This window comes from Lutra lutra, chromosome 2 (genome assembly GCF_902655055.1).
Source record: "Lutra lutra chromosome 2, mLutLut1.2, whole genome shotgun sequence".
NCBI classification, from domain to species: domain Eukaryota; kingdom Metazoa; phylum Chordata; class Mammalia; order Carnivora; family Mustelidae; genus Lutra; species Lutra lutra.
In genome coordinates, this window is record NC_062279.1 from 142,868,212 (window position 1) to 142,885,940 (window position 17,729).

The 17,729-nt window shown below is 53.2% G+C and overlaps 1 protein-coding gene across 8 annotated transcripts in view; it reads left to right on the plus strand.

Annotated features, from left to right (window-relative positions):
* RGS12 (regulator of G protein signaling 12) overlaps nt 1–17,729 on the plus strand; it is a 105,317-nt gene that overhangs the window by 49,818 nt on the left and 37,770 nt on the right. For all 8 annotated transcript variants that reach the window (XR_007125262.1, XM_047718727.1, XM_047718728.1 and 5 more), the window contains one exon: nt 8,025–8,046. Coding sequence is in view for 6 of the 8 variants with exons in the window: in XM_047718727.1 (XP_047574683.1) it covers nt 8,025–8,046 (22 nt within the window). In the remaining 2 variants the exon portion in view is untranslated. The remainder of the gene's footprint in view (nt 1–8,024; nt 8,047–17,729) is intronic.

Sequence of the window (17,729 nt, forward strand, 5' to 3'; positions counted from 1 at the left end):
CCAGATCGCTTTTGGCCCTAAACCCGCGGCGGGAGGGGCTCGGGTCTGCTGGGGGCGGCCACGCTCATCCCACAGAATGCATTGCTTGCAGACACATTCTTCTCTCCCTGTTGGAGGCTCTGCTCCTGGCTGTCTGTATAAGAAGACCCCCCAGTCTGTTTGTGGAAGATTTCAGTTTCTGTCTGCACGTCTGCCCCTTTCCTTCAGTGAGAAGCGGGCCCCCTGGCACTGGCAGCTCTCCCTCCACGGTATTTGCTCAAGCTGGTCCTGTCTTCTGCTCCCCCAGTCCTGTGGTGCGGCCGGCATGGGGGCTTCTTTCTCCCTGATTCCCCAAGGCGCGTCTGGCACACTGTCCCTTCTCGCCCTCCACCCCCGAATGACTTGGCTGTCAGTATTTGTCATCCCCCCACGAAAGAAAGGCCAGATTTCCTAAAACGGCAGGATGTCTGGGTGCCCTGGCATTGGACCAGCTTTCCTGGGGCCCCCCTGTTCCCTCAGCCCCCCTCTCTGGCTTCTCTCCTCCAGGTGCTATCACTTCGAGGCTGCCCTTCCCAGCCTGCTTCTATCCTGGGGACTCCTGACTCCAGACCATTTCCATTCCCAGCTCCCTCTGGATGTGCCAGAGGCGGGTGGAAAACAGTGGCCAAGTCGGACTTGGGCTTCTCCCTCGGTCTCCCCTGCCCCTCAGTCAGGCCTTCCCTCGAGCCCTCCGTGTCCACAGGCCCGTGGACTCTGCCCTCCAAATCTGTCCCTGTGTTCTTCCTTCCTCGCCCCCACCTTGCTCTCCTGCCTGCAGCCCTGGGCACTTCTCACTCCGCCCTGCATTAGCCAGTCTCCCACGACACCCCATGGGGATGCCTTCGCGTGCCCTTCTCTGTGCTGTGCTCTCCCTTGGCGCCTGACTTGCCCAGGCAGCAGAGATCTGACATTTTTGGATTCATCTCCGACACCCAGCAGAATCCCCTGTGGGCGGGGCTGCCCCGTCTGGGGGCTGGGGGGACGGCTTTGTTGCAGGCCCCCCCCTTTCCCTGCACGCACATATGCAGAGGCAAACCACAGACACGTCTTGGCCTTTATGAGAGTGTATCCCTAGGGTTGGGCTTACACTTCACACAAGAGTGGAGCTTGGATTCTGGCCTCCTGCCTGTCCCTGCATGTCCCATTCCTGCAGGAGCTCCTCCTCGACAGGGTCTGTCTGAGAGCGAGACTCAGTGGAGCATCCCAGGAAGGGAAGTCCCGGCGCTCACTGCTGTCTTACTGGGATGTGAAGTTGTGGGTGTCATCCCAGACCTTCTGCTGCTTCCCACCTCTTGTCCTTCTTGAGTTGGGCCAGCTGGTGAGGAAATGGGATTTGCAGTCTTTATGTCAAGGTCAGAGGATTTGGGGGTGAAGTCGGATGTACACACCGAGTTCCTCGCATTAGTGCGGAGCTCGTGTGCCACTCACCAGGATGTTTGCAAAGTGTGTCATCTCAGGCTTCCCTGAGGGTGTGCCAGGAACACTCACTCTTACGTTCTTGGGGAAATGCTGTCATCGTGGGTTTGGGCTGCTTGGGTCTCTTCTGATTTTACTGAAGGATGAAGAGTTCTTTGGGAGGCAGGTGCAGACCCTCACGCGTGCTTTAGGGAGAGAAGCCCGGGTTCGATTCTGAGCTTGGGCTCTGCCCACATCTGACCCAAGGCCCTCTATTGCCCCGTCCCCTCTCCCCCTCGGGCTGCACCCAGTGTGGTGTGCTGTGCTCTGATGGGTCCCCCCTGGCCCACATCACGGGGCACTGGACACGCCCAGAGTGCATTCATCCTGTGTCATTCGCCCCGTGTCCTCCCTATTTCCCGGATCACAGAAATCCTTTATTGTGCACATCCTAGTTTGGACCTTAGAAATATACGCCCCTTCCCTGGCTCCACGGGAGCCTTCCCTCCAGGTGTCTCGTTGGTTGGGCCTGCTGGAAAGTGGTAGTGTGGAGTGTGCGTGTGCTCGTGACTCACGTGCGTGAACATGGAGAGAGCCGGGGCTGGGACAGATCACTGTGGCAGCCCAGTGTGGGGACAGCCTCTGGGAGATCTATGGGGGGTCACTCCTGTGCCCTGCCACTGAGGAACCTGGGAGCTGACCAGCAAGGGCAGACATCAAGGCTGTGGTGGGCCCACCTCAGGGGCTTGGCAAGTAAGGCTTCCCTGAGAAGGCACAGCTGACGCCGAAGCCAGGTGGGTGGGCCAGCCAGGTGAGACCGCAGGTGGGATCGGGGAATGGGGGTGAGGGCATGGGAAGGGCTGGGTCCTTCTGCAGTGGCTCTCAGAGTCCTGGAACTACACTCGGCAGGAGGAGACGGGGGTCACGTCAGGACCTCGCACATGTGACACGCACAGCAAGGATCCCGGGAAGTACTTGGTATTTTCCTTGCACGTTTTTCTATCCATCTTACTTCATGGTTGACAAATGTGGCTAATGGCCCCTGAATTGATTTGATAACTCCTTTGGGGGTCATGGTTGGGCGTGAAGACCCCTGGGCCCGTGGAGCCCAAGTCAGGGTACAGCCCCCTTAACAGGCCCTACACGGGCCCACTCTCTTCCGCATTCAGTCCAACAAGGAGTCTTCTAAAACTTAAACAAGTGTTCTTTTTTTTTTTTTTAAGATTTTATTTATTTATTTGAGAGAGAGGGAGACAGAAGGAGAGAGTACACAAGCAGGGGGAGCTGCAGGCAGAGGGAGAAGCAGGCTCCCCGCCGAGCAGGGAGCTCAACCCAGGGCTCTATCCCAGGACCCCGGGATCATGACTGGAGACAAAGACAGATGCTTAACCAACTGAGCCCCCCAGTACCCCAATGATGAACTTTTTAAAAAGTCACGTAAACATATATTAAGGCTTTTTCATCATTTGGGTTATTTATATTCTTTTTGTATTCAGAACGTTTGATACATTTGGGCAACGTCCAGCCTTTAGTATCTTATTTAGGACTCAGATGGGGCTGATTAATACTTTGTATGTCCAAGGTAGGAAATTCTGTCAGTGGCTCAAAATTGAAAATTGGTATTATATATGACTATATGCCAAGTAATTTGGTGACGATCGTGCCCTTGTCTAGTGTTACAGACAGGTCCAGCCTTGAGAAATGCTAGCTTCTCATATACTTCCCTTCATATTAATGATCGGAAACTTTCACACCGTTAATTCAAAATAAAATATCCACGGAACGTGTATGATCCGGGGTTCCTGCTGGGAACAAGTCCGATTACCACTGAACTGTCCTGTTTAAGAGGCTGACCTGAGGAATGGAGATGGTTTGAACTTAAATTGCGTATCTACCATACTTTGTAAGTTTCTTTCAAACAAATACATTATGTCAGTATAAATTCCAGTCCTGCAAGCATATGTTCTAGAACACTCTCGAGCTGTTTTGTTACCGTAAGCAGAGGGAGATGCTCACTTACTGGGACCTTTGTCACTGGCGGCTTGTTTTTGTGGTTCTGCGGCTTTCGTAAGTGTAACTCGCAGATATGGACTGCAGAAAGAGCCCACGAGTATAGACTGATGAAAATGAGTTATGATCCAGATTGTCCTGGACGTCAACATAAACATCAGGGGCGTTAAGTTGTAATTTGTAACAATGTGTGTAGTGGTCCTGCGGTCTCCGTGTGCTGAGACCTTGGGAATGCCCGACTGTAAGTCATGTTGAGCAGCGGGCCTCCCCGCTGGGGGATGCTCTGCGGCAAGTATCGGGGTTGGGGGGAGGGTTCCGAAGCTTTGCCATTTTGGACCACGTCCCCCCATCAGCTAGGCTGTGCTAAAAAAAAAATTACAGGGTGCCTGGGTGGCTCAGTGGGTTGGGCCGCTGCCTTCGGCTCGGGTCATGATCTCAGGGTCCTGGGATCGAGTCCCGCATCGGGCTCTCTGCTCAGCGGGGAGCCTGCTTCCCTTCCTCTCTCTCTGCCTGCCTCTCTGCCTACTTGTGATCTCTGTCTGTCAAATAAATAAATAAAATCTTAAAAAAAAAAAAAAATTACAGACCAGGCTTTAAAAGGGTAACTTGGGTCAGAATCAGGCATGTCATCAATCCTGAGGCAAACAGAAATGATTTGGGGGTTCCCCCTCGTTTCTACCTCCCCGTTGTTGTCAGGTTGTCTGTCTGCGCCTCCTCTCCACTCCTCGCTGAGCACTAAACACTGGCTGCAGTACAGCCCGCTCCCTGCAGGGAGCCTCCCGGCCCGGCCCTGCCAGCCCCTGCTGGTTGTGGGAGACCACATCATCTCTTCAGGCCTCCTCTTGGAGCAACAGCCCCTGATCCTTGCTGCTCAGCCTGCTCGCATGTCCATCTCAGGGGCCAGGGAGCTGGGGGCGCTGAGCAGGTATCAGCTGACGTCTGCCTCTGTGTGCCTGTAAAGGACAGTAAATATGGGACAGTAAACAGGAATCAGGTTTTGGTTCTTAGTAATTATACACTAGTTACTTGCAGATTAAGTAAGCTAGTTAGGAAAAGCCATCACCTGTTTCTCCAAAAATATGGGAACTTGGTAGAGGACAGTGGTTTTATGTCTGGATAATATATATTTTTTTTCTTTTTTTTTTCATTTCATTTTTTATTTATTTTATTTATTTTTTTCAAAGATTTCATGTATTTATTTTGGGGGAGAGGGTCAGGGAGCAGGGAGCCTGATGCGGGCTTCGATCCCAGGACCCCGAGATCATGACCCAAGCCAAGAGGTGACTCTCAACCGACTGAGCCCCCCAGGCTCCCCATGTCCGGGTAATACTGAAGCCTGTCTCCCTAGAACTCCGGCTGGCCTATGAGCATCACTAGGGCAGCAGGTCCAGAGCAGAGGGTGGAGACCATGAGTGAGGCCAGGGGTCTAGCCTCCCTGTGACCCCTCTCACACTGTGGTCGGTGTGCTAGGAGCAGTCCCCATGTGAGCTTGAGAAGATGTGGGGTTGTAGGGGGACATCTGTGACCTCTGAGCCCTTACTGGCCCCTCTGGGAAGAGCCTTAGCACCAAGAGCCCATTAACTCACAGCTTTCCAGATGCCTAGAACTTTCCTTGGCACTTTAAAGATTGATTGATTGATTTTGGGGGAGGGCAGAGGCAGAGGGGGAGAGAGGATCTCCAGCAGACTCTCGGCTGAGCACGGAGCCCAATGCAGGGCTTGATCTCACAACCCAGAGATCATAACCTGAGCTGAAACTAAAAGTTGGAATTGAACTGACTGCGCCCCCCAGGCGCCCCGAACATTCCTTAGCATTTTAAGTTTGGGAGGTGCTCTTTGGTCTCAGCTTCCCAAACTGGGGCAAGGGAAGGGAAGGCACATTTGAGGCTGTCGCTCAGAGATCTTGAGTGCCTCCTGGAACATGGTGAACAGCGGAGGCACCCGGAATGCTGGGGCGCCTCTCTCGGAGGACGTGCTTGGGGTGTCCTGGGGGTGGTCTGTGGGCGGTGAGCTCTTGCCCCTGCAGGAAAGCTGTCCTTTCTGAAAGAGTCCGCTGGCCTGTGTCTGGGCCTTGTGCCACTCCTCCCCGTTTGCTGCCGGCCCTTCTGGTCTCTGACTGGCCACAAGGGTGACCATTCTCAGGGCTGTCTTCCAGATCCCAGACTCTCCTCCGCAGCCTCCCCCGGGCTCGCCCCTCTCCCCAGCGTCTGATCTCAGCATCCTTCACTGTCAGACGCCTCGTGGAGGACTGTGTTTCCCGGAGGCCCCCTCACCTCTTATGTAGGTTCCAGCTTCCACTGATGAGTTCAGAGCTCGGGGGCATTCTCCCTCAGAACTTTCCAGTGCCCAAGGGTCTCTTGTCCTTTCTGCTGGCTCTTTTCTCCTGGTGGGCTTTTCTCTTGGGTCCTGGGGTGGCGGTGTGGCAGGGGGTGGTTTGAATTATGAGCTCACATTTGGGCAGGCTCACTCTTGGAACTCCTGCCAGGCCTCCAATGGGCTGCTTTCCTCCCAGAAGGATTAGGGAGCTGGACATCTTTGCCCAGGAGCCCCGGGGCGTGTGGCTCACGCTCTGCACCTGACCCCTGGCCCAGCCCCTTCCTGCCTCATCCACGTGGCTTCCCCGCTGCCCCTCCACGGCACCTCCCTCTCACCCCCACCTTTTCCCATCTCTTTCGGCTTCAGGGACATGCCTCTGTCCTGGATCGTGGACATCCAGGACATTCATCAAGGACGTTCATTTTGGGGGTGGGCGTAGAGAGATTTTTAGTGCATTTGTTCCATCTGCTGACATCTGAGAATGTCGTTTTCACCATCATTGCGACACCATGTTGACCATGGCCTTCTGATTGGTGAAGTTTGCATTTCATGATTAATTAATTTCTCAGATGTTATTATTGACAGTGTTTCTGATTCTTTGTGTGGCCTTGCGGATTTTCTTTGCATAATCTCCAGGGAATACTGTGCCTTTAATACTACTGAGTTTATAACGTGACTGTGGGTGATTTACTGTGAGGACAGGAGGGACAGCTTCCCATGCGGCACTCGTCAGCCTGGGAAGGAGACTACCCTGCGCTTCCGGTGGGAAGTTTAGACCCCCAGTGGCTGAGGGCTGATGGCCTGGTGCTGGCTGGCCGCGGTCCACGCTTGGCTGCCTGTCTGGCAAGATGGAAGTGTGAGGACTGGACATGCACTAGTGTGTGTGTTTGCTGTTGGGAACGGCTTGATAAAGTGCCAGGGTTCAGTTTTAGAGTAGTTCTGCCCCCTGGACTCAGGACGGTTTGAAATCACGAGGAGCCCCGATCCCAAAACTGTCAGGAGGTGGCTTCCCTGGGCTCTTGGAGCACAGGCCCTTTCCCTGGGGCAGAAGGTCATCCCTTAGTCGGGCCTCTAGCCTTGCGGGTTTAAGTCCCACAAGGTGAGGGGCTCCAAATGCGAGAGGGTCCCCCATCTTCCAAGTAGGCTGGGAGGCGAGGTTTAGGGGGCCCTGGTGTTAGGAATGGGCTGTCAGTCGGGCCTTTGGGCAGACTGTCCTCATGTCGTGCACTCTGGTGTCACCTGCCTCCACAGAAAGGACACGGGTCTTTCTCCAGGCCAGAGTGCCAGGGATTCTGTGGTCACGACTGAGCCCCAGGGGGCTTTGGTCACCACCGGGAAATGTGTAGCTGCTAGGATTGGTTGTGTGCGTGGTGATGGCCAGAGGGCAGCTTGGGGAGGCCCCAGCATCTGTATCTCAGCACATGTGCCCTTGGGGCCCGGTCCGCACACCATCCTGGGGAGCCATGGTGCCAGGACGCCCAGCGAGATGGCAAGCTATCCCTGCAGGCTCCTGTGTCCTTCTCTCGTTGGCTCTTTCCAGCCTCCTGTGTCTGTGCACCCAGGTCCTCTCCTTCCTTAGCCGCTCCTCCCCTCCCTGACCACAGGCCCGTGGCCTGTGCGGCGTCTTGCAGTCATCTTCCTCAGATGGGCCTTTTATTAGTCCCTCTGTCTGTCCTCCCAGGTCCTCCCTCGCGGCCTCCTGCCGCCTGCTGGCCTGTTCTCCTCTTGCACAACTTGTTCCTTCTTGCCCTGGTGCTTTTGAGGCAACCGCCCTCCCCTGCTTCACTCTCACCCTGTCCAGGCTCCCTACTGGCAGATGGGCTGCGGGCTGACCCCTGCGGGGCTGTCCCCAGCACCCTGCGGAGGGGCCTGGATCCCCACACAGGTAGAGGCAATTGAGCAGCCTGGCACGGGGTGGACCTGAGTACAGTGTGCAGGGGGCCTGTGTCCTCAGTACCCCATGCACCCCACATGCTGCCTGCACTGCCGTGGGCTCCTGAGCCTGCCTTCCCCGAGGTGTTCTAATGGTGTCAAACGTGCCGGGATTTGTTCTCTTCCCATGAAAGTGGTGATGACTCGCACAGAGCCCTGGGTCCCTGGCCCGCCCGGCTTGGGCGGGGTTCGCTCAGGAAGTGGGAGTGCGGCGCTCGGTGCACAGAGGTGCCCGTGTGTCCTCGGGAGCCCTTGCCTGGAGCTGGGGCCCCCCCGCACTCACACGACAGACCTACTGCTTCCCGACTTGTCATGAGGCTTCATTAACTCATGTCTCTCTCTCTTTTCTTTCAGTCTGCAACTGTATCTGATGGTGGTAAGTCCAAATTTCTGATGTCTATTTTTTATTATTTTTAATGAAGTGTTCAAATTGTGGAGGTGTGTTTGCCATTGGTTGACCCAGAAGAGATGTTTGCCTTGCCTCTCCCCATCCCCTGGGGGAGGGTTGCTGTCAGGGCTGAGGTGGGGGAGCTTCTGCCGTGGCTCCCAGGGGGCCGGGATGCGAGTTCTGGAAGCTGTTCACTGCAGAGACATGTTAGGAGCCCAGCCCTGAGCCGGCCTCGGAGACAGCATGTCCCGTCCCACACCTGTGCTGACGAGTCCAAACATGCTGGCTTGCTAACCAGCAGGCGAAGATTGTAAAGCTCTGGCCGAATTTGAGCAATTCTGGAAACTTGGGTGAGACTCAGGTGCTATGGAAGGGCCCAGCAGGTGATTTGAGGCCCCAGGGTAAGAGGAGGAGGTAAGAGGTAAGAAGGAGAGGAAGCCTTCTTCCTGCCTCTAAGTAGTGTTGCATGTGGGGACTCCTTTTCTGGAAGTGACCCAGCACAAAGAGGCCACAGATGTCCTCTTGGCCCGGAAATTGCTCTGACGGAACCTCGTCCTTTTAGCTCAGTGCTGGTTCCCAGGTTCTTACGATACTCGGGAAAGTCCTTACACTCTCAATTTCCCTTTTGTTTTCCACGTTTTAATTAATATATTCTTCTGTCTTTTGAGAGTCGAATGTTCTAGTGTATCAAAAGATATGAGCCCTGTGTTCTCATGTCTGCCAGCAGCAGGTCTGAGGGCCGGCAGTGGCGGCGGCCAGAGCGGGACAGGTGTGGGGTTCAAGGGTGCCTGGGGACCCAAAAGGAAAAAGAAACTCAGCGTGGTGTTCTCGACACTGTCTTTTGGCACAACCACTGACTTTGGTGGCGGGCCCTGGACGGGGCTGCTGGCACAGCGGGCAGCTCGGCCCAAGCCTGCAGCCCTGCTCCCCACCGCTCCTGGGGTGCCTGCAGAGCACCTCTTGAATTACAGACATGCCGATCCCTTAGGCTGGGGCCATGGATCCGGAAGGTTGTGTTTGGGGATTGATTTATTAAAAGGAATTACGTTCCGTATTTCACATACAGTGATAATTATGCCATTTAATCAGCCTTCAGCTGGGAGTCGGAATGATTTCCTTAATGAAAAGAAATAGAACCAGTAACCAAATCCAGGAAAAAAGCAATTGTTTTCTATAACATTCTGTTTATGCTTACCCTTTCTTTCCTGGTGGAAGACATGCATTTCTGCAGGGGATTTATAAATGTGAGAAGTTCAGTTTCAACATAAATATTAAGCCTAATCCCCATGACAGTTTTGTTCTGTCAGGAGCGGGTGCGGGAGTCCCAGAGGTTGGGAATCTTGTCCTCTCAGGGTGTGTACAAAGCCAAGCCCCCCGAGTGTGGGGAGCCCCAGACTCGTGGTCCTGTGTGTCCTTCCTGAGGAAAAGGTGCCCTGCTGGTGGCAGGCAGGGCCCCTCCCCTGCAAGGCCTTCCGCCCTTGCAGACCTGGGTGCCTTGGGGCACCTTCCAGGCCCTTCTCTGTGCAGGGCCTCCGTGCCAGGGGCAGGAAGGGAAGGGCTCACTGTTCCATGAGTACGCCCTGGACCTCGGGAGCTGCTTCAGACAGCTTGTGTGTGTTTTATTTCATTTTTTAAATGCTTTTAAAATTTTTCCACCTTTGATTTCTCTTCTGATTTGTAAGAAGAACAAGTTTCTCATTGGATTTGCACGCTAGGTCTAGGAGGAATAGATTATATTCTGCCATCTTTGCAGATGAGCGCACTGAGCCAGAGAGAGGCTACGCTGATCAGAGTCACACAGAAACCAAGTTAGTGTCTGGAATTCGGGGATTCCGACCCTGAGGTCGGCCTGAGCACAGAACCTGCGGGGGGAACACGGCCGAAGAGCCCCGTGGCTCCCGTCTTCCTGGCCCATCTCACCCCAAGTCTAGCCCCGGCCCCCCTTCCAGTCCCTGACCCTGCTTCCTGGGGACACTTCCCCAGCAGCAGACAGGGGCCTGCCAAGTGGACCCAGGCAGAGGCTCGAAGTAGGTTTCCCCATGGGGATGATTGGGGTGCTGTGCTGGCCGGGAGAGTCAGGTTCGCTGAGGGGCCTGGGAGCTCCAAGCAGCATGCCTGCTCCGGGAGGAGGGCAGGGCCCCAGGAGCTGATTCACAGGTGGGGGCGGTCTCCACATGGACATCCTGCGTGGCCTTGGTGAGGTGGCCGTCACCCACCCACTCAGAAACACCGTCAGTAACCACTGTCTTCTGTTTCACGTAGTATCCCTTTATCTCACAGCCTCTCACCGTCTAGTGTGGCTTTGTTTTAGGGAAGTGGACGAGGCTGGTTTTGTGATCCTTGTCAACTTGAGGAGTATTTTCCACTTTCTCACAAGGAGAGGCCTCATCGATGGCTCCCCGCCGCCAGAGACCCTTGTGCAGGCAGGGTTGGAGGTCGGCCCCTGTGGAGGGCAAGCCAGGACTGGGGAAGGGGAGGGGGGCGAAGCCCAGGGGCAGCTTCTGCCTCAAGGAAAGGAAGAACATTCTAGCATCACAGAGAGTCAAAAATGGAGCTGTCACCCTGTGGGAAGTTATTCAAAACTTGCTCCGAGTGGCCGCCCACAGCTGAAAGCCAGAAGTGCCGAGGTGGGGCGGTGAGAGGGGCTGGCCTGGCTCTCAGTCTGGGCTTGGAGCGGGGCGGCTTTCTTGTAATAAAAGCTTTTCCTGTATTTGAGTTCTCTCCTTTTTTTACCCCGTACCAAGCAGCTTTGCCAGGATTCCCCTCCCACCCAACTCCTACGTCCCCAAAAGGTTAGGCTGCTTTCTGCCATTCCTAGATGTGCCTTTTGAAGCTGAGAAGTGAGGCGCGAGGGGGAACGTTTGTTCCCCCCACCCCAGGTGCATGCGGCGGGCACGGCCATGGACACAGTCCCCACAGGGGCCACACAACACCTCCGCCCAGCTGTCCTTGAACGCCGCCTCACCCGTCTGGCTCTCGGCTCTCCCCCGACACCACTCCCAGAGCCTCTCTGTCCCCTGGGGGGCCTGTCCACGCCGCCTGCCTCCCCGCAGTCCCTTCCCCGAAACTACCAGCCCTCTGTGGCCTGCTCCCCTACCAACACCCAGCTGGGCCTGTTGGAGCTTGCCTGCGCCTTGCCGGGCACCGTCCCCCTGCCCTGGTCTCATGTGCCCCTCAGTCCCCATCCCTGTCCTGCGGCAGCTCCTCTGAGGGATCTGTGCCTGCCACCAGCCTTCCTCTGAGTGTTGGCCTGGCTCCATTTGTACCCAGCACCGCCGACGTGGCTGTCATCCTCATCTGTCTGTATGGCTGCGTTGTCTACCTATCCACCTGCTGGCAGGTGGCCTCCCTGCGGTGGCTTTGATGCCCTGCATGGCAGGCAGTACCCAGGGTGGCCGCTGGATGGATGAATGAATGAAGGCGTTCACAGGACGCGCGGGCAGAGCCTTGGTTGGGATAGTGGCTTTCAAAGGTTTTAGTCCTTGGTGGAACTCTCTAGAACACAAGCAGGCAAGCCCCGCAGAACTGCATTTGGTAGAGCACAAAAGCAGAGCAGTCTGGTTGAGTCATGGGGCTGGGGCTGTGGCCCGAGCCTTCTCCCAGGTGGCTGGCCCACGGGGGGTCACATGTGGCCAGTCTCCTGTCTTCCTCCAGAAGCTGCCACCCATAGCCTCTCACTAACAGAGACACATATTTTTTTTTAAAGATTTTATTTATTTATCTGACAGACAAAGGTCACAAGTAGGCAGAGAGAGAGAGGAGGAAACAGGCTCCCCGCGGAGTGGAGAACCCGATTTGGGACTCGATCCCAGGACCCTGGGATCCTGACCTGAGCCTAAGGCAGAGGCTTAACCCACTGAGCCACCAGGCACTCAGAGACACATATTTTTGAAGTCCGTTATGAACTCTGTGCCATAAACGAATAGCAGTCCTTTCTACTAGTTTTGATTATTGTTTTAACATCAAAACGGGAACACTTTTGAAGTTGGCAGTAATACCAGATAAAAGACATATGGGATTTTTAATTCTTGTTTGTTCTCTGAATGTACATGGGCTTTGATTTTAAGCCTCCTCTCTGGCCTATTTTTCTGTCTGCCCTTTCCAAGGGCGTGCACAGTCTGGGGAGCCGTAGGGCAGTGGAGAGATGGCCAGTGCGTCCCCGGGCTGGCGGGTTAGGAGGGAAGGGGCAGTTGAGTTGCCCCGTGTGGCCAGGGCCGTGGGGCCTTGCTGGGCTTCATCGAGCCAGCCTTGACTTTGCAAACTCCGGGGCGGTGTCTCTCCTACTTCTGTCCTTAGCACTCCGTCACAGGGAGATGGGGAAGTGTCCCCTGCTCTTTAGTTCCTGTGTAACTGGGAGCTAAGAGGCTGTGCTCATAAGTTGGGATCATTTAGTAACTGTGGTCAGAGTAGAGGGTGACGATATGTCATGTTAGCAAGCCACTAAGATGACACATGTCACGGACCTTGGGCCTCAGGAAAGGCGCTATCCAGAAACAAGGCCGTGTGTTCTTGGCCACATTGGTACCTGGCCATGCGCACTCTGACCTGTCCCCACTCCTAGTACCCATATTCTGCACGCTGGCTCTTCGTGTTTCTTTTTACAATTATTTTCATTTTCCCCGGCTTTACTGAGGCAGAGAGGACAAATAAAAATTGTATGTATTTAAGGTATGCGACACGGTGATTTGATACATATATACGTTGTGAAATGATTACCGCAATCAAGGTATTTAACATGCCCATCACCTTGCATGGTTACTTGTGGGGAGGTGTGGGTGAGGACCTTAACATTGACTCTCTTAGCAGATCACAAGTATACAGGACAGGTTTGTGAAGTGTGGTCACCATTTGGACCCGAGGTCCTCAGAGCCCAGTCATCTTATAACTGAAACTCCGTGAAGCTCGACTACATCTTCTCCGTCCCCCTCGCCCCACCCCTGCTAACCACCTCCTGCCTTTGCCTTTGCGGACTTAGACTCCAGGTGCCCTTGAACAACACAGGTTTGAACTTCACGCTTAGACACAGGGTTTTTTTTCCTCAATAAATACAGGATAGTCCTGGAAACACATTGTCCTTAGGATTTTCTTTTCTCTGGCCTACTTTATCGTAAGATACAGCCTGTGATACAATGACAATAGACTATGTGTGGGTCAGCTGTGTGTGTCATCAGCAAGTCTCCTAGTCAACAGGAGACTATCCGCAGTGAAGTTTCGAAAGAGTCAGAACACGGATTTCGGGTTTGTGACTGTGCGGGGAATGGGTTAGGTCACCCTAAGCCCTGTGCTGTTCAAGCACCCGCTAAATTTTAGATCCCACACGTGAGGGAGAGCGCACAGTACCTGTCTGTGTCTGGCTTATTTCATGTAGCATGTTGTCCTCTGGGTCCGTGCATGGTGTCCCGAAGGCAGAATTCCTTCTTGAAGACCGAACGGATAATTCTCCCCTGAATGGATGTATCATAATTTCTTTATCCCTTCACCTGTCGACCGACACCACGCCTCAACTGTTGTGAACACAGGGGTGCAGGTCTCTCTTGGATGTCCTGATTTCAGTCCCTTCGGACACATACCCAGGGATGGGGTTGCTGGGTCACAGGGAAGCTCTATTTTTATTTCCTGAGGAACCTCCCTACTGGTTCCATAGTGGCCGTACCCACTTACCTTCCCACCAACAGGGCACAAGGGTCCCTTTCCTCCACGTCCTGGCCAATACCTATTGTTTCTTGTCTCTTGGATGAGGGTCCTCCTGATGGTGAGGTAATTCCTCACTGTGGTTTTGACTTGCATTTCCCTGATGATGAGGGACGTTGAGGATCTTTTCACGTACCTATTGGCCATCTGCATGTTGGTTTCAGCTCAGGTTGTAATCTCGTGGGTTGTGGGATCTAGTCCCACGTCAGGCTCCCTGGTCAGTGAGGAGTCTGCTTGATATTCTCTCCCTCTGCCCCTCCCGCTGCTCATGCTCTCTCTCTCTCTCTCAAATAAATAATCCTTAAAAAAAAAGTCGACCCACATCCAGCCACTCTGAAATAGGGGAGCATCACATCAGGTGTTTCTGTGGAGAGCCGCTGAGGCAGGGGGATGGCAGGTCGGAGCCATGCTACCCGATGCCCCAGGTCACCCGTGCAGATTCGCATCCCCCGCGTGTGCTGCTCGGTGGAGAGGACTGGGCTGGGGGCCCTCAGGCTGCTTGGTGGCTCGGACACCCAAGGGAGACCTGGTCAGCAGCCTCCACATTCTCCTTCTGCGTTCCTACCCCTCCTGGGCTCATGGCCACAAGAGTCCACATCACCCGTGGAACGTACAATCTGGTGTCAGACCCAGAGCCCATGCTGCAAGCTTCTGTTCTGCGTGGAGTGGAGGAGAGAAGGCTCGCCATCCACCCTTTCACAGGCTTCTCTGTCTCTTCTCTTTCACTTGGACTTGCTAGCAGCTTTCTGAGAGTCTACAGGTACTTTGTTCCTCATGTTTCTGCTTCTTCAAGAAAGTCAGTCTGTTCTTATCGTACTCTGCACAACTTGGTGACAAAAGGCTTTTATTCTAAGTCATGAGATTTTCAGACCTATCTTGACTCTTTTTATCTCTTTCTCGGTGCTATAATAGTATTGCTCTTGTCCTCGATTTGTTTTGTCAACTGTGTGCTCTCCCTGTTCCCTCCTAGAACATGAAGAATTTTAACCTTCTTTACGCTAGGTTTCCTTTCAGACCAGACTTTGTGTTTGTCTTTTGCATGTTATATACCTTCTTTCCTCTATCCACCCATCCATCCATCCACCTATCCATTTACCTCTCTATCCGTTCACCTTCCCATCTACATAGATCAGCAGTCGCCATGACCCCGATCACTTTCTGGTACAGTCATTGTCCAGCCTAGGGAGACCTCAGCGCTGAGCCCCTGAGTCCTCCCTGCCTGGGCCGAGATCCTTGGGGCCAGCTGGGGATGTACCCACAAAAGTTTATCCCTGCTCTCCCTGGGTTCCCCATTAGCCTGCCTTACTGAGAATGTCAGGGTTTTGCTGAGTCCCCTCCTTCCCCAGGACAATGGCTGTGGACTCGGGTGGGTCAGGCAGAGAACCTGCAGAAACATTTTTGTTTTTAACCTTTCTCTGGCTTTTATCCCCCCTCCTTTTTTTCTTTCTCCTGTTATGGCACCACAAGACAGCCTCCTCCTGTGGTTGCTTTTGTGAAGTTTGAGGCGAGTTTGTGGTCTGCCCAGCCACCCCTCCACCCGCCTGCTGTCGCGTGGGGACAGAAAGCCTGTGAGCCCACTTCATGTGCCCGCACTTACTTGGGATGCTGCCATGTGCGGGCTTGACTTGTTTCTAAATGGAACTTTTAGTAGGAAACGAAAGAGGAAAGTAGGTTGCTGTAGACGAGGGCTTTACAAATCCCCCCTTTTTGCCTGCTCCTCTGGGAACCAGGCACCTGAAATACTTCAGGGAATGAAGTTCTAAGTATTTGTAAACACCAGGCAGACTGTAGATTTTAGTTTGGGGAAGCACGGAGACTTGATTCATGCCAAGATGCCTTCCACCGTGCTTCTTTCTTGCCAGTACTATAAGATATTTGGAGAGAGCTTTTATTAGTAATTTTTCTCTTTTAAAAGACTGTTTACTTGAGAGAGAATGCATAAGCGGGGGGAGGGGCAGAGGGAGAAGGAGAAGCAAACTCTCCCTGTTGAGCAGAGAGCCCAATGATGCGGGGCTCGATCCCAGGGCCTCGAGATCATGACCTGAGCTGAAGGCAGATGCTTAACTGACTGAGCCACCCAGAGGCCCCTATTCATAATTATTTCTATTGTGAATTTTTTTTTTTTTTTTGGAGCAAACAGAAGTTTAAAGTAATAAAGCCAGTGAGCACATACATACCTTCTAGAAGTAACAAATGTTAACGTTTGGGAGTATTTGCTTCCGACTCTTTTTCTAAAGCATTAAAATCATGATTGAGGTCCCATTTGTACCCCTCCTGTGTCTTTTCCTCATCCTCCCTCCAGAGGCCCTATCTGGAAGTAGGTGTATATCCTTCCTACTCCAAGGGAATTAATTACTTTGTTTCTTGACGGGGGAAGCCTCTCTTACAAAACTGTAGTATAAAATGAGTGGAGCGTATAGACAGTTTCTGTAAGTCAGTGTTTCCATCAGGGAAGTGGTTATAGCTTCTGGGCAGCTCAAGTTCTGCCTCTTGATCTAGGAGCTGACTGGAAGCTGGCTCCAAGGGTGTGTTCACTTGTGGAAATCCAGCTACACACTTGTGGCTTATGCATGTTTTGGTCTTTGTTCTATGTTCATAAAGGGTCTACTGAAGGAATATTGTTTTAAATGTGGGAGGTTTTCTAACCAAAAAACTTTCAGAATGGTCTAGAAAATTTTCATAGATTCACTCTCATATTATTCATAAAGTTGCTGAGGGAAAGCGTCTTGCAGACTGGGTTGAAAACTTGATTGGCCAGAATAATTTAGAGGAAAGGTTTAAAAGTAGACCCTGAGGTTGGGGATGACTCAGGGCTTTTCCCAAGGGCTGTCTTCGAGTAGTTTTTGTGCAAATTAGGAAAAACTTCCCTGTCCCCAAGCAAGATGAACTCTAAGAAGATCAAGTGTATGCCTCCGGGAGTGCCGCTTAGAAGGCTTTTGAGATTTTCTCGTTATTGCTGGTGTTCAGCAGTTTAACTCTAGTAAGTCTTGATTTGGTTTTGTTGTGTACATGCTTCCTGAGGATCAGGTATTTTCTCCTTTAATTACAAGAATGTTGGCCAATTGGGCTTTTCCTACTGCCCTGGAGATACGCTCATTTTTAGTCCTTCTTTTTCTCTCCTACGCTTCACGGCTCATACATCCCTTAGCTCTGTCTTTAAATTCACTGATCTTTTCTTCCACAGTGTCTGATATGCGTTCATGCCATCCTGTGACCAACTCGCTTCCGAGGCTGTGTCTTTGTCTCAGCAGGGCCTCTGAGGTTCCTCCAGCCCTTTGCCTTTCTCCTCGCTGCGTCCCTGCCTTCCTTATACCCGTGATCATGTTTGAGGCATCTCTGCCTGTCTTCAATTCCTTGGCTACTAACATGCCATCACTGTCATTTGTGAGTCTGTCCTGTTGACCAGTTACAGGCTACACTTTTCTGCATCTTCACATGTGTAGAGATTTTTAGCCGCTGCTGGATTTTGTTGTCTTCCTTTGAAGAGCACAGAAGTTTGTTTAATAGGCCGTTAAGCTGCTTCCGGGTTGGCTTGATCCCTGCGAGGCTTGTTTTTAGGCTTTTTAAGGGCAAGTCTAGGGTAGCTTTTACTATAGGTTGGTTTAGACACTACTTGAGCCTAACACATGTGGGGTCTCCTTTGAGGGGCACGTGTCCAACTAGAACTGCCTGGAACTCTGTGTGAGCTGTGGGGGCAGCTCAGCCTGCAGCTCGCTGGCACTCTTTGCCCAGCCTCGTGGGGTTTCACACTGTGCCCACATGAGCCAGAACTCAGCAACAGGTCCCAGGGTCTCCTGTGAGCTCCCACAGCTCTTTTCCCACTCGCTCTTGCTGCCTCGCAGATTCCAGCCACCTGGACTGCCCTGAATCTGGTCTCTGTTCAGCACGATGAGAGAGCTGTCATCTATGCAGCTCCCCTTTCCCCGTGCTGCTCTTTGTGGGCGCCTGCAGGCTGGGTGCTGGGCAGTCTCGGGACTCTG